Consider the following 15,388-nt stretch of genomic DNA (forward strand, 5'->3'; position numbering starts at 1 on the left):
ATTGAAATTAATCAAGTTAAAGTAACCCTACCCAACCCTGTGGGTAGCAGGGAAGCAATGAGTACCGATGTTGTAAGCTTTTTATCTGGCTGTAATATATATATATATATATATATATATATATATATATATATATATATATATATATATATATATATATATATATATATATATATTTATATATATGTATGTATGTATGTATGTATGTATGTGTGTGTGTGTGTGCAGCACGGCAGCGCAGTGGTTAGTGTGTGTGTGTGGCACAGTTCTGAGGTCAAGGGATCAAACCTTCCTGTGTGGAGTTTGTATGTTCTCCCCGTGCTTGTGTGGGTTACATCTGGGCACTCCAGTTTCCTCCCACATTCCAAAAACATGAATTTCAGGTTAATTGGCTGGTCCAAATAGGTGTGTATGACCAAGTGAGTTGTCTGTCTCCGTGTGCTCTGCGACTGGCAGGCAACGAGTTCAGGGTGTCCCCTGCCCACTGCCCGAAGATAGCTGAAATGCGATCCAGCACCCCCATGACCCTACTGAGGATAAGCGGTGCAGATAATGGATGGATGAATGGATATATATAAATCTACAAAAAAGATACAATACCAAACAATTTTAATATGTTTCCGCTCAACAAATTTAGAGTCAATAACACAAAATCTCCCAAAATGCAGATTTACCTATCACAAGAGAAAAATGGTGTTTTGGAGGGAACTAGCTGTTGATTGGTGGGAAGCCGAATCCCTTTGTTCACTCCCAATAGAGACGTTTCATTTGCGAACGACAGGAGTAAGGTGCTGTTAAACATAGGGCTAACACTTTTCATGTCTCACTAGCCCTCATTCGCCTTTACTTTCGGTTTGAACAAATTTATTGACACTAATAACAGAAAACAATCATGACAATCTCAACAGCAATTAAGCACATTCACAATATTATATTCCAATATGACGTTTTTAACAGCAAACACAAAGTGAGGTTTGAACAACCCTTCTCGAAAATCTTATTAGCAATCAAGCATATTCACAATTTCATTATTGCATTAGTATATACGATATCTGCGATCGCTAACTAAATGATAGTGGCTATTGTGAACGGCGACATGAACAGAAAAGACATGACGTAAACAACTCGGAAAATTGCGTCAGGTGTACCAAGGGTTTGGAGTTCTGCAGACAAAGTAACGCACCACTTTTGACTGTCAGTAACGACAAAGGCAGGAATAAAATTAGTTAGATTACCCGGTTACGGAAAAAATAACGCTGTTATGTAACTGCGTTATTTAGAACGGCATTATTTCCACCTCTGCACACTACTGCCACCATAACGCTGTTATGTAACTGCATTATTTAGAACGGCATTATTTCCAACTCTGCACACTACTGCCCCCTTTGACCCAAAGCAATGTACTGTAGACTGTGGTTCTGAATAGCTTGCTCTGTAGCTTTGCCTTGTGGTTCTGAATAGCTTGCTCTGTAGCTTTGCCTTTATGCTTTGATTTTTGCAATCTGGAGATGGAATAAGAACCTGCTCTGTCCACTCCATGCATCGGCCCGGTATTGCAGTACCTCCGGGAACGGTGCATTCGCAATGATCGCAACAAGGCTTTAGGGCTAGGACCTTAGCTTGGCCTTTTGGCTGAGAGTAAGAGTCCCGGCTCCTTTGCTTTGTAGCGTATTATGAACTGACCGATAACGGATAATGGATAATGAATAACGAAGATAGAACAATAACCCTTAAAAACCCCAAAACCCCCACATTCTTTTTGGGTGCATTGAGGAGTTTTAATTACGTATTACTGTTCCCTCTGGCCCCAAACTCAACTGCAGCAATCACAGTTTAATTCTTGTGGATTGTTTCTTTTGTGAAACAATACATTATTTGGACGTGAACTTGAAGTGTGATGACTGGGATCATTTCTATAGTTTTTGACTGTGGTTATAAGATTGTGTACTGTCTATGAAGATCAAGTGTAGTAGCCATGATCTTTGATTTTTGCAATCCGGAGATGGAATAAGAGCTTGCTCTGTCCACTCCACGCATCGGCCCGGTATTGCAGTACCTCCGGGAACGGTGCATTCGCAATGATCGCAGCAAGGCTTTAGGGCTAGGACCTTTTGATTGAGATTAAGTGTCCCGGCTCCTAGGCTTTGTAGCGTATTATGAATTGACCGATAACGGATAATGGATAATGAATAACGAAGATAGAACAATAACCCCTAACCCCCCCCCCCCCCCCCCTCAGTTTTTTATTAATTTATTTTGACTTCTAACTACTTACAATATTAGGTAGCATCAAACCTATCCATAAATATATAGTTTTTCATTGATTGATTTATTCCCCCTGACTACAAATAAAAACAACTGAACTGTAAAATTTCTAATTTAAATTCCAAATTTTCCATATGAATATTTCATAAGGCCTAATCAGATCTTTAAATTAGTCAAAAGTTTAAAAAAAAACATGCAATTTTTTGGGACAATAGCAGTTTACTGAAAAAACTCACATGTTATTTTGCCCGCGAACCACTATTATTTGGGCTTTGGGGCCATCGTGGGTGTAATTGTGTGGACATTGAACAAAAAAATTATTTTGCAAACGATTGACTTTGAAGAGGACAAATACCCAAATCCTGGGAAATGCATTGAAACACACAATGTTTGTGATGTATCAAAGAGTATGAATTATAATGGAAGTCTATGGGTCCAAATAATGTACAAAGCATGTTTTGAGTATAATATGTGGTTGTCTCCCAAATTCAATAACATATAAATCACAGCACAATGCCATTTTGAACATCCACATGTTCTCACAACCCGTGGGAAATTTGAGCTCACAAGTGTTTACTTTTGAATGCACTCTCTGGGTGATAATACAAAAACGTGAAAATGTACATGATTTGTTTTTGCATGCGACAAGGGTTAAAAACATCAAATTTTGAGTCTCTAATTGGCGATGTAGATGGTCTTAAACCTCTCAAAAAGTCCGATATCGGTCTCCAGCTGTTTCATCTCTGCTTCCAGATGCTCCTTGCGACTTTTCCTCTGCAGGGTGTCGGCCACTACCGGCAGGCGGTGGTACTCGTTGTGCACCTCCGCTAAGGTGTTCTTCAAACGCTTAAAGTAGAAAAGGTAAAAACTTGTGAGATTGACGTTCCAGAAGGTGACTTTTAAAAGTACCTCCAGGTTGGCGTGTCGCTCCTCATCCGACAGCTCCCTGATGGTGCTTTGCTCCATCTGCTCCTGCATATATTTGTCGTATTCCTCCACAGCTCTCTGCACCTCCGAGCTTCTGCGTTGGAGGTACTTGGGAACCTCGCCGTAACACTGTAAATTCATAAATGTAAAGACCTGACAAGATTTCAAAATATAATTAATTGTGAGAAAATAAATTGTATTGGATACTGGGCAGAAAAAGAACAATGAAGTTTACTAGGATGTCAGAATTCTAAGACATTAAAGCGACTCGAACACTGGTATGACTTTGCATCCCCACTTTATAATGTTGAAAAACTAACTAAATATAAATGTAAAAACCATGAAAGTATAAGATACAGAAAATGCTCAAACATAACTTAATTCTAACTGGACAAAACACTCAAAAAAAAATGAAGGGAACATACTCAAGCATGGATAGAACAACTACATAATGGTTCAACACCAATCAACAGAATAAAACATAAAAAGAGGACTGCGCAGAAAACATTCACACAGAATGAAATATAGTGCAAGTTGTAACCGAATAAAACATGAAAGTAGAGCAATGCAGCGACTAGCTAATTATGAAAAATAACATGAAAAATTCTCGCTGTAACTGAACAAAACATGAAAGTAAGATAAAACAGGGACTAGCTGTAACTAAACATAAACATGAGAGTAGGACATTGCAGGAACCAGCTGTAACCAAACAAAAACAGGACAATAAATTAATGCAGGAATAGCTGTAACTGAACAAAAACATGAAAGGAAGACAACTCAGAATATATTGGAAAACTAAGTAATTTTAACTGAACAAATGTAAAAGGAAAGGACACAGGATATGTTGGGACACTTACTAAATCTAACAGAACAAAGAGGACAACGCAGGATCTGTGGCACACTATAAGTGAACAAAACATAAAATGCTCACTTTTTTCATGACGTACTTGGGGACCAGCCCGGAATGTTCCATGAGGGTCTTGTGTCCTCGATGCGTGTCCACAGAAACCACCTGCATTTTTCTCCGCGGCGGCATAACGCCTTTGATCAAGGTTGGTTTGGTGTGGGAGCCCATCAGGGGCCGCATTGGGGGGCCCATTGTGGGGGCATCTGACCTGGAAGGGACAGGCGGTTTCTTGGCGCTGCACAAGCGATGACATCGCTCTTTCACTATGGGACGAAATACAAAGTTATTCATGGACACATTCAATTTTAACTTTGCCAAAAATGCACACCATTTTTTAACTTCTTTGCTTTTTTCAGTGATTGGCCAAGTAACTGAAATTCATGCATAACACTAGGTAACAGCATATGACTTTATTTGATCACTTCTTATATACTGATTAGCTGTTCATGAGCTGGCACAGTATACTTAATAACTTATTTTGCTTGATGAAACTGTTTTAGGTGCAGTGTGAAAAATAATAAAATAAGGTAAAAATGTGTTTTTTTTTTATCTAAAAACAACCTGAATGCATAACAACAAAACAAAAATAATTGTTCCACTGAGAGATTTTTTGTTCTGTTTAAGAAAATTCTGTTATTTTTCTAGAAATAAAAGTATTGCGCATCAATTTGCTCATCTTAATTATAACTGTTTTATTTAAAAACGCACAGAAAAACATTTGAATGGAATTAAAATAAAAATGGTAGGTAAGTAATGTTGCTTATTTAAAGTATTACTTCTTTTATTTTTCTGGAAAAAAAAGATAAAAACACTGTGCAGTTCAATTAAAACAAATTATAGGTGTTTGAATATGTATGTGCAACGACCCTCAATCATGCGCGACACAAGGGTTCACAGTTACTCGGTTTATTGCCTGCATTCACTAAACAATACAAATAAGTCAAATATGTGATTATAATAATTATTATAATTATTGTTATCTGACCTATGTAATAAGTATATCCACAAGATTTTGTTATATTAGACATAAGAGTAAAGGAGGATTTGTAAAATGTATTTAATAGGGAAGATAAAGGGGTAGGAAAAATAAGCATCTGCTTCTGACTACCCCTTTTCGAACATGTTATGAAATGAAATGTTTATTGAAGGTATTGTTGGATACATTAATCAAAACATGACACAAAAAATAGTAACAGAAAATCAATAGCAAAATGATTCGGGATACTAACAACCTATAAGTGAACAAAACCATGAAAGGAAAACAATCCTGGGTATGTTGGAACTGGAACAAAATCTAACGTTACAGAACATGAAAAGATACAAAAAAAGAATCTGTATGCCTCGGTGACCACAAATGATATGAAAAATGTCCATTTATAAACAGTCAATTTATGATCATGATAATAATAGTAGTAATAACAATAGTCATACTGCTTATCCTCATTAGGGTCGGGAGGGGGGTGGGAGGTGGCTGGGTGCTGGAGCCCATCCCAGCCATCTCCGGGCAGTGGGCAGGGGACAACCTGAACTGGTTGCCAGCCAATCACAGGGCACACAGGGACAGACAACTCACTCGCTCATTCACACCTAGGGACAATTTGGACCGGCCAATCCACCTGAAATGCATGTTTTTGGAATGTGGGAGGAAACTGGAGCGCCCGGAGGAAACCCACGCAAGCACGGGAAGAACATACAAACTCCGCACAGGAAGTCTGGAGCTGGATTTGAACCCACGCATGAACTGTCATGGGAACCTCCTGAGTGAGATGAGATAATAATGATAATAATAATAATAATAATACATGACAGGTAGCTGGGTGGTTAGCGCGCAGCCCCATGGTGCAGAGGCCTCCCGGTGTGGAGTTTGCATGTTCTCCCCGTGTCTGCATGGGTTTCCTCCCACATTCCCAAAAACATGCATGTCAGGTTATTTTACCAAATTGTCCTTAGGTGTGAATGAACGAGTGAGTCGTCTGTCTCTGTGTGCCCTGCGACTGACAACCAGTTCAGGGTGTCCCCTGCCCACTTCCTGAGGATAGCTGGGATGGGCTATATATATATATATATATATATATATATATATATATATATATATATGTGTTTGTGTATATATATGTATTTTGTTTTTGTATTTTTTTTTTTAATGGAAAAGTGTGGTTCGGCTCCAAAAAGGTTGATAAACGTTGTTAATGGACCCAATAATTGGATAAATAAATAATTTAAGATATTAATAATTAGAATACAAGGATCTTTTAGAAATTAGAAAGGATGGTTGGCTCCCTTAACCACACGGGTCGTTTGTCTTGGGCAAATACAGCATAGTAACACCCGCCCCTCTTCAGGCCATCATATGTTTCCACCCGTTCTCGAACCGGAGACCCTTCTCGTATCAGGCCAAAGTGCTAACCGCTGTTTACGGAAATATCGGTGATTAGAAGTCTGCCAATATTAAGCTTTGCGACGCTTTAGCACTCTCCGGTGGTCAGTTACAGAATCTAATAAACAAAAAGTAAATGTACTTTCAGGCAGTTTGTGCTCTTTGGAATGTTTCTTCAGGAATTTCTCTGGAGAAGGACTTTCCACTTTTAACGGTCCCATCGTTTTCATCGGGCACTTTTTCGGCTTGTCCTTCGGGAGGAAAACTGATTTAAATTTCTTGGTCTTGGGTCTGTAAAACAGAAGAAAAATACTATTATCATTTGTTAAAATCATTTTTATGTCAAATACAGAATTAGGCAAATAGACAAAGAAAATACACAGAAATGACCAAAAAAATTCTTAAATTATAAATAAAAAAACAGCCACAATATGCAAATACATTAACAATATGTTAATTCATAATAATATCATTAGCATTATCCTCGACCTACTTGGGGATTTCCGTGGGAACCTCTTCGGGTATCAAATTGTAGATGCTCTCTTGGAGAAACACACTGTTTGCCATCTCTATTTTGTTCAAATAATAAATAAAACTTTGCAGGTAAATGCTTGGAGCCAAAATCTGCCTGCAAAGTTCGCCGGGGATTTTTGGTTTTGCTTTGAGTTGTTGCTATGCAACCTGCACAATTTGTTGCGTTCAGCTATAGTCGGGTATTAGCCAATCCCAAGAGATCTACGCTTGTTTTTTTAGCTTTACAAGGCAAAAAGTTGTCATTAAGAATTGAAATGAAAAATTAAATGCACGACGTGAAATTTTGTTTTGATGCGTTAATGTTATAATCAGTCATTAGTTACAACCATTTCTGGATGTCCGTGAATGTGGCAGAACTGCACCTTTTGAAACAAACACGTTGATTCTCTATAATTCTAATTACTGATAAATCATACGATTCCCTCGTATTTACTGCAGTTTTTTACTTAACTTTTTAAACATCTTCTTTTGATGTTTTGACCTAAAAACGCGTCGGTAACTTTGTTTTTTTATTGAATTCCCTTGGATTTTGCAAAACGGAAAAAGTACATAAAAATGTTTTATATAAGTTAGATCCTCATTTATTTCGATTTTTAGCGTGTTTTTTGTTAGTAATGCAAGTTAACCACGTTTATTTTGTTTGAACTGTATTTTCTTTAAGTCAGCGGTCTTTTTTTTACCTTCCAGGTTTCCGTATGTTTTCTCAACTAGCAACATGGCTGCACCATAACAAAGTTTGTGGCCACTTTGGAGTCTTAAAATGTAAATAGTTGTCGCGTTATGGAGCTTACATAGGTGATATTTATGGAGTACATTTTTGTATTAAACCATATTTCTGTTGAAAATAAAGTATAACAAAAATGACAGAATATTTACTGAAAACGACTGAAAGGCTGTTGACCGATTAGCCAGTCAATATCAGAGATCTCCCTGAGGAAAATTTTCAAGGTGTTTTTTGTTTTAATTTCAATTTTTTGTTTTTGAATTGTGCGATGGCTTTACTAAGAACAAGCGGGCTTGCGCTAAGAACTTTTATATGCAGTCTGAGTCCATATTTCAAGGTAAATCCGAGGTTCTCCACCCGAACCTGTGATTGTAGAGCTCTTCAGGAGAAGAACATCATCATCATGGGTCCACCTGGAGCAGGGAAGACCACAGTCAGCAAGATCCTGGCCCGCAATCTCAATTTCCCACATGTTGACGTGGATGACGATGTCCTGGAGCCCACCTGGAAGATGCCTGTCACCACCATGCTAGCATTAGTTGGTGCCAAGCGCTTCCTGGAGGAAGAAGGTCAAGCGTTATGCAACTTCTCGTCTTCCCGTTGCGTCCTTTCGCTGACGGGATCCAACCCTCTCCATCCTGAAGCCATGCGGCACGTCAAACGCACTGGTGTGGTGGTCTACCTGGATGTGGACAGTGATGACATCCTTCAGAGGCTGCACAGAATGAAGGTAGACAGGATCGTGGGGCAGGAAGGCGGACGGAGTATTCAGGAGATCCTGCAGTACAGGAAAAAATTCTACGAAGAATTTGTGGACGTTCGAGTGTTTTGTGGACGAGGGGACTCGATGGAGGAGGTGGCAGGGAAAGTTTGCCAAGCTGTGGAGAGATTTTATAACCATGAGGTGTATATGTCCACCAGGTCAGATGGAGACGGATCGGAGGTGCAATTCAGTGACGTAGTGGTGGAAGGTCTTGCCCCAGATGGAGGGCTGTACGTCCCCAAGAATGGGTTCCAGAAGATATCACCTTCAGAGTGGTTGAGACTTGTTGACATGTCCTACCCTGAGCGAGCTTTGGTCTTACTGGAAAAATCCATCCACCCGTTTGAGGTTTCCGCAGTTGAATTGAGAGAAATGGTCTTCAAAGCATATGGTGCCAACTTTTCTAGCAAGGATGTTGCTCCTGTGAAACATCTAATGCATAATACTTATGTCCAGGAACTTTTCCACGGCCCTACCGCCTCCTTCAAAGACCTCGCCTTACAGCTGATGCCCCAACTCTTTGCCCACTGCCTCCCATCCATGTGCAACTATCTAATGGTGGTGGCCACCTCCGGAGACACGGGCAGTGCTGTTCTGAGCGGTTTCTCCGGTTTAAGTAGCACTGATAGACGCAGGATCTCAGTGCTGGTTTTCTACCCTGAAAACGGTGTGAGCTCCGTGCAAGAGATGCAGATGAGAGGATTTAGCCGAGAAGGGACCAAAGCTGTGGGCGTGAGGTCCGACTTTGACTTCTGCCAGAAGAGCGTCAAGAAGATGTTTGGCGAGGCGGGCTTGACCGCGCATCTTGCCACCGAGTACGGCACTGTGCTGAGTACTGCAAACTCAATTAACTGGGCCCGTCTATTACCGCAGGTGAGTCAAGCAGACCAAAGACTTGGCAGCACAAAAAAAAAAGAAAAAAGAATACATCATTGAGGCAAATTCTTCCTATGTTTTTGTTCAATTAGAGCAATGTATAAATATACACACATCATTTATATATATATATATATATATATATATATATATATATATATATATATATATACACACACAGGTTAGTTTTTTTCACTTTTTTACTTCTATGCAAAAAACCCCCCACTATTGATAGATATTTATTTCCCATTATAAATGTTATTATCATATTCATTTTATTGAGCAATGACTTATCAGTCAGACTGACAGGAATCAAACCTGGACCGCAGCAGGGGGAATGCCGATTCTTAACCAATATACCACTATGGCTATTGAAGACATAGGAAAAGGCTTTGTTTTAACCTATCCTCACACTATTGTTGCATTAGTGTGTTGAATATGCGGGCCCATGATTAAATTAATTTATTGACAACGTAAACCTTAAATGCAATATCAAGATAACTTTTACCATGTATATATTTAATGTATTTCAAAGTCCGATTCAATGTCAATTAATGATTTTATTGAATGCATGTATAAAAGGGCTTTGTAATTTTGTGTGTTTTACTTGCAATAAGATTCAAACACAGATTGTAGCAGTGAGGGCTCTGGCACTTTACTACTAGACCACCCGTGGTACAGATGACATATGAAAAGGCATTAGAGCTTGTCTCATTATCCCACTATTTTTACTCTCGATGCTAGAAACACTGTTTGTTAAAGGACACACAACATTACTGATGTGGTGAAGAGGTGGAGAGACTCCTATCAGTGTTTGTGGAATCGTGAGTAAAAGTAGTGTGATGATGAGATAAGCTCTAATGCCTTTTCATATGTCATCTGTACCATGGGTGATCTAGTGGTAAAGTGTCAGTGCCATCACTGCCACAAGTTTGGGTTTGAATCTGGTGGCACACAATGTATTGCGATTTGGGTCAGCCATGATTATTGATCTATCAATTATTGTTTAACGGGACAGTATGTAATATTTAGTGTGTCCTAGTGGTTGGTACAAATAAACTTTTGTTCAGTAAAAAAACATAACATTACTTTGAATATTAAGTTCATGTATTTGTAGCATAATAGCGGTGTTAATTCGTATTTCTTTTACACAGTGGAATCCCTACTTAAGTCGCCGGCATGTTTGTCTGCCGCGTTGCTGCTTGCTCTGGCATTGGTTTTCTTTTGCTATTCAGAGGTCTAATATTACACCCTGGGGCTTTAAATACAATATTATTGATACTTTGCACGTGACGTCGCGTTGCCTTAACTTGCAGAATGAGAGCTATGATGGACGGCAATAAGTACTCGCGTGCACAGCAGTTAAATAGGCAGTTGAGTTAAAACAAAAACCAATAACCACCGCAAAAGAATAGTCCCAGCACTTTTTTCAATTGTGATGTATTGTTATGCCTACTGGCAAAGTTCTTAGCCTGATTTAAAATTTTATCATATCCCGTTTGATGAAGACAGAAGATGGCAATGTTTGTCAGCAAATAACACGGAGGTAGTCTTAGCCCTTAAATTATTCCAGGATTTGCAGTGAGCATTTTCTACAAGCTATATTTGATGTAATTCCTATCAATTTTATGTTAAGTAGGTACAAGTATTGTGGCTAACTTGGACTCACAAGCAGAAGTATCTCACACCCCTTAACGTAAGCGCGCACTTTGTTTTTCCTATGTTTTTATGGCTGCATTTTATCAGAACGAGTGTCACGATCGTCACAATGATTTACGCCCCAAAAAACTTAATGTAGCTACTGTAGCTAAAATAAAAATGATAAACAATTTCAGCAACTTCCAGTTGATTTGAAATTTGATGGCTTCCTGGATAAAACATATTATCATACACAGCTAACGTTAGTGTCTTACTTTCGAAAAATTAAGTGCCAGTCAGTGAGCAACACGTACCGATAACCTAACCAGCTACGAAGAACTGGTAAACATTCAGACTTATAAGCTTTTAGATCAGAACCAGTATATGGGGATACTCAATTGACAATATAGTGGTGGCCTGAATTCAGGCAGACAAAACGATTTGTTTATGTCCGTGAATATGTCAGGAGGAAGACTGTATAGGTCGGTAGTTAGCATTTGATATTGCTATCCTCAGTTTCTCTAGATTGGGCCACCCCAATCCGTCCGTCAGGGTGTCGTCACTTGGTTGAATCACGTGTGTGCAAAAGGTCAATACCATAAAACTCTGTGTAGTAAGGCCCACGTATAAATACTCTATTCATGTCCAATCTTATTCACTGTATTTTGAAGTTTTTAAGGCGCACCAGGTCAATGGAGCACATTCACTATTCATGCCAATTCGGTGATTTTGGATGCACCTTATATTGCGGAAAATATGTTAAACATGAGATTCCTTTCCCTTCTTAGGTGGTTTACCACTCTTCTGCCTACCTTAATCTGTGTCGGGACGGCGCCATCCACTTCGGCGACCCGATAGACGTCTGCATCCCTACAGGAAATTTGGGCAACGCCGTGTCGGCCATGTACGCTAAACAAATGGGCGTCCCCATCCGCAGGATCATCTGCGCTTCCAACCACAACCGAGCACTATCCGATTTGTTCGTTACCGGTCGGCACGATCTCCGCCGCCGCCGTCTCCTACCAAGCCGCTCTCCTGCCATCGACATCCTCAAATCGTCCAACCTGGAGAGGCTCCTCTACCACGTCTCAGGTGGAAGTGGCACGCTCATAAAAGAGTTATTTAACAGTTTGGACGAAAATGGTTGCTTTCAGCTTCCTAGCTCACTTTTTAGCAGGATGCAGATGGAAGTTCATGCTGGATGGTGCTCAGAAGAGGAATGCATGGCCACTATCAAGAAGGTCCACTCAGAAACGGGTTACCTGATGGATACGCACACAGCGGTGGCAAAAAAAGTGGCGGACGGTTTTCAAGATGATAGGATCCCCCTCGTCATTAGCGCCACGGCTCATTATGGCAAATTCGCGCCCGCTGTGTTGGAAGCCTTGCAAGTGGATAAGGTTCCAGAAGATGCTGCAGAACAATTGAGGATGCTGCAGAGTGCCGCATCGGGGCCTGGGATGAACAGGGATTTGATGGATTGTCTCCAGGATCTAAAGGGATGCAGACACCAAGTTTGTGAAGAGGATTATAGTGCCTTAGTGGAGCAAGTGGAGAGTGTGATATATGAATCCTTCCTCAAAGTCTGAACCAGTAGTTCTCAACTGGTCTTACTTTGGGATCCACTATGCAACCCTTATTAGAAGCCACGTCCGAAATAGTCCTGAATATGTTCACTGCACCTCTCAAAATCGTTCACGATTCAAAAACCAAACAAAACACAATGATCAGCACAATCAAAACGACTTGAAGTAATAATATTCACTTTAGAGAAGTAGTTCTTAAATATTGGGGCAGGCCCCCTTGGGGTCGCACGTGCGTTTAGTCTTTGATTAACTTTTTTTTTTTTTTTTACTTTCCCAGAATCAAGTCCAATTGCACCTCCACTACACTAGGGGGAAATGGCATTCTCAGTAGCCTAGTGTTTTGTCTACATTTAGCCTCCACGCAGTGCATTAAGCACAAAGCATAAGCAGTTAGTATGAAGTGTGGACTACAAGTGTAGCAGGCCCTCAAGTGACCCCACGAGAAAGGTTTTTGACACAGATGCAGAGACGTGCGAAGAGTGAATGTGTAAAGAGACAAACAAAAGTCTTCCCCCATAGCGCTTCACTGCGACCTTGGAGCGAGACGAGCAAAGACCGGCTTGCTTGCAATGTTAAAACTGTTGGGAGCCGACAGCACAAAGCCAAATGAATTAAGCTGTCAAATAAATACATTACAACTCAATCACACTGATCAGACGCTTGAGTTTTTATTTAGCATAAACTTGCCAAAAGGTGTGCATTTGGCATGAAGGTTACGCGCTCCCATCAATATCAATCTTTGTGTTGTCCCCACCAATATTACGTGATCAATTAAAAAAAAGATCATACTTGGGGGGGACGTGAGACGATTTCTTCTTCTTAAGGGGGACATGACAGAAAATAATTGAGAAGCACTGCTTTATAGGGACAGTGTGTATCATTTTACAACTGCTAGTGGTAAAAAAAAATAATAAAAAAACACAATAGTGATTTAAATACAGTAATGATCAAAAAGTATATAAACCATATGGTATGTGCATTTTTAAACTGATACTTGTAGATTTAGAAATGTGCATTTACAGTGGCTTGCAAAACTATTTGCCCCCCCTCTAACTTTGTGACCTTTTGCCACATTTCAGACCTCATCTATCTACCTTGGTTGTATCCCTCAAAGAGGGGTGATAGATATAAAACTGGAATTTCTTGTGAAAAATCAACAATAAGTGGGACAAAAACATGAAGTGGAACACACTTTATTGGATATGTTAAACTTTTTCAACAAATAAAAAACGAGAAAGTGGCTGTGCAAAATTATTCAGCCCCATTGAGTTAATACTTTGTAGCGCCACCTTTGGCTGCGATTACAGCTGCAAGTCGCTTGGGGTATGTCTCTATCAGTTTTGCACATAGAGAAAACTGATAGTATTACCATATGTTTACCCAACATCTATATGAAGGGAGATTTGTCTTCAAATATTTACACAGGTATTGTTCAGATTTTTTTACATTTTAAAATGTACATATTTTTAAATGAGAAAATCACATTTCTTACAATCTTAAAGAGATGATATTTGAAATAAGCAAAATTATCTACTTTATTAAGTATTAGTTGTTTCTTTTTTACTGAAAGTTGTTATTAAACTGTAAAAAGAAAACGTTAATTATATCAATATTGTTTGAAAATTCTATGATAATGTTCAAAAACTGGTCAACCGAATTACAGAATTGGAAAAATGCTATTTCAAATAAGAAAACACTATCCTCTAAAAATGAGATGAGCACAATTATCTGCTATAATGTATGAATATTTGTAATTTACATGAAATAATCTGGGGAAAAAAATTGTAGCTAAATTAATAACAACATCATCAAGCAAATGATTTAATTTTTGTATGGAAAATAAATCTTGAAATAAAACATAAAATGGGGAAATTGATAGTAAAAAATGAGAAAAAACTTCTTTATGCAATCTTCTACATAAAAGCTGTACTGACATCCTGCCCAACGTAACCCTGCCATCTGCCAAAGCTTCACAAGCCATCTCAGACTCTTAAAATATTCAAATTATGATTCATAACTCCAATTATGTTATGAATATAAATGTCTTTTCTCTCATGTATCTCTAATAAAGTGTCGGGCTGCACTTTTTTGCTGTTTCAACAAACGTGAAACGGAGTGTTACATAAAGGAGCGCAGGCAGGGGGTCTATACGGTGCCAGGGGGGACTCCTTTTTTGGCCCCCTCAGCAAGAACGCTATCTATTTGCCTGTGGGTGGGCGCACGGGGGTGGCTCATTTAAAAGCAGGTGCTGCCTCAGCAAGTCGCCGCCAGATACGTTTCAGTGCTTGTGGCTGCACAAATTAAAACAGCAGCTCATGTTTTGAGCTTTGTTTTTCGGGCTATGAAAGTCAGGTTGCTATTTGATTGGTTCTTCCATTCCGACGGCAAGTGATGAAGTGGGTTAAGCACGAAAAACAAAGAAATAAGAGTAGTCCGGCCTAACCCGAGCGCAATGATTTACATTTTAGGCCCGACCTGCCTAAAAATTCGGGTCGTGCACTAAAGATCTTACCTCTTAAAAATAGTAGAAATTGGTAAAATAACTTTGTTTTTAAAAACTCGCTGTACCACTTGTAAAAAATGTTGATGACTTGCTACTCTTGTCCCCAGTAACTCCAATATTCAAATATTTGGGTTGGGTTGGGTTTGCACTTGGGCTTAAGATCCTACCTCTGGTAAAACTTAGACCGCAACGTTATTGATACACAGACACAGGCATAGAAGGGGCAGGGGCACTGTTTAGCCTATTAGAATGCAGAATACAATGCATGATGCACTGCATGATCTTCTT

At 39.4% G+C, this 15,388-nt stretch overlaps 2 protein-coding genes and 2 pseudogenes across 3 annotated transcripts; 3 read left to right on the forward strand and 1 right to left on the reverse strand.

Annotated features, from left to right (window-relative positions):
• The first annotated feature begins 1,457 nt into the window (after positions 1 to 1,457).
• On the forward strand, positions 1,458 to 1,584 carry LOC148348075 (U2 spliceosomal RNA; annotated as a pseudogene).
• Positions 1,585 to 1,906: 322 nt separating this feature from the next.
• Positions 1,907 to 2,078, forward strand: LOC148348076 (U2 spliceosomal RNA; annotated as a pseudogene).
• A 206-nt stretch (positions 2,079 to 2,284) lies between these two features.
• Positions 2,285 to 8,348, reverse strand: enkur (enkurin, TRPC channel interacting protein). Of its 2 annotated transcripts, none has more exons than XM_088321955.1 (5): positions 8,098 to 8,348; positions 6,619 to 6,767; positions 4,124 to 4,362; positions 3,175 to 3,321; positions 2,285 to 3,111 (listed from the first exon to the last, which is right to left on the reverse strand). In XM_088321955.1, exons 2-5 carry the CDS (start codon positions 6,704 to 6,706, stop codon positions 2,941 to 2,943), a joined length of 645 nt encoding a protein of 214 aa, XP_088178081.1. In that variant the 5' UTR covers positions 6,707 to 6,767; positions 8,098 to 8,348; the 3' UTR covers positions 2,285 to 2,940. The 2 variants fall into 2 exon arrangements, with proteins under 2 accessions (XP_088178081.1, XP_088178080.1); XM_088321954.1 differs by lacking the exon at positions 8,098 to 8,348 and adding an exon at positions 6,970 to 7,130 and having other exon boundaries at positions 2,289 to 3,111.
• Positions 7,732 to 13,837, forward strand: thnsl1 (threonine synthase like 1). The gene is made up of 2 exons (XM_088321953.1): positions 7,732 to 9,370; positions 11,800 to 13,837. The coding sequence occupies exons 1-2, from the start codon at positions 8,003 to 8,005 to the stop codon at positions 12,598 to 12,600; spliced, it is 2,169 nt and encodes a 722-aa protein (XP_088178079.1). The 5' UTR covers positions 7,732 to 8,002; the 3' UTR covers positions 12,601 to 13,837.
• Positions 13,838 to 15,388: the final 1,551 nt, after the last annotated feature.

Source organism: Urocampus carinirostris, chromosome 18, assembly GCF_059441175.1.
Source record: "Urocampus carinirostris isolate Australia breed hairy pipefish chromosome 18, RoL_Ucar_1.0, whole genome shotgun sequence".
NCBI classification, from domain to species: domain Eukaryota; kingdom Metazoa; phylum Chordata; class Actinopteri; order Syngnathiformes; family Syngnathidae; genus Urocampus; species Urocampus carinirostris.

Coding starts and splice junctions, on each gene's coding strand:
- enkur (XM_088321954.1), bottom strand. CDS start 7,043: ATGGCAAACAGTGTGTTTCTCCAAGAGAGCATCTACAATTTGATACCC. Junction 6,768..6,969: donor GTTCCCACGGAAATCCCCAA/GTAGGTCGAGGA, acceptor TCTGTTTTACAG/ACCCAAGACCAAGAAATTTA. Junction 3,322..4,123: donor CCAAGTACGTCATGAAAAAA/GTGAGCATTTTA, acceptor ATGAATTTACAG/TGTTACGGCGAGGTTCCCAA.
- thnsl1 (XM_088321953.1), top strand. CDS start 8,003: ATGGCTTTACTAAGAACAAGCGGGCTTGCGCTAAGAACTTTTATATGC. Junction 9,371..11,799: donor GGGCCCGTCTATTACCGCAG/GTGAGTCAAGCA, acceptor TTCCCTTCTTAG/GTGGTTTACCACTCTTCTGC.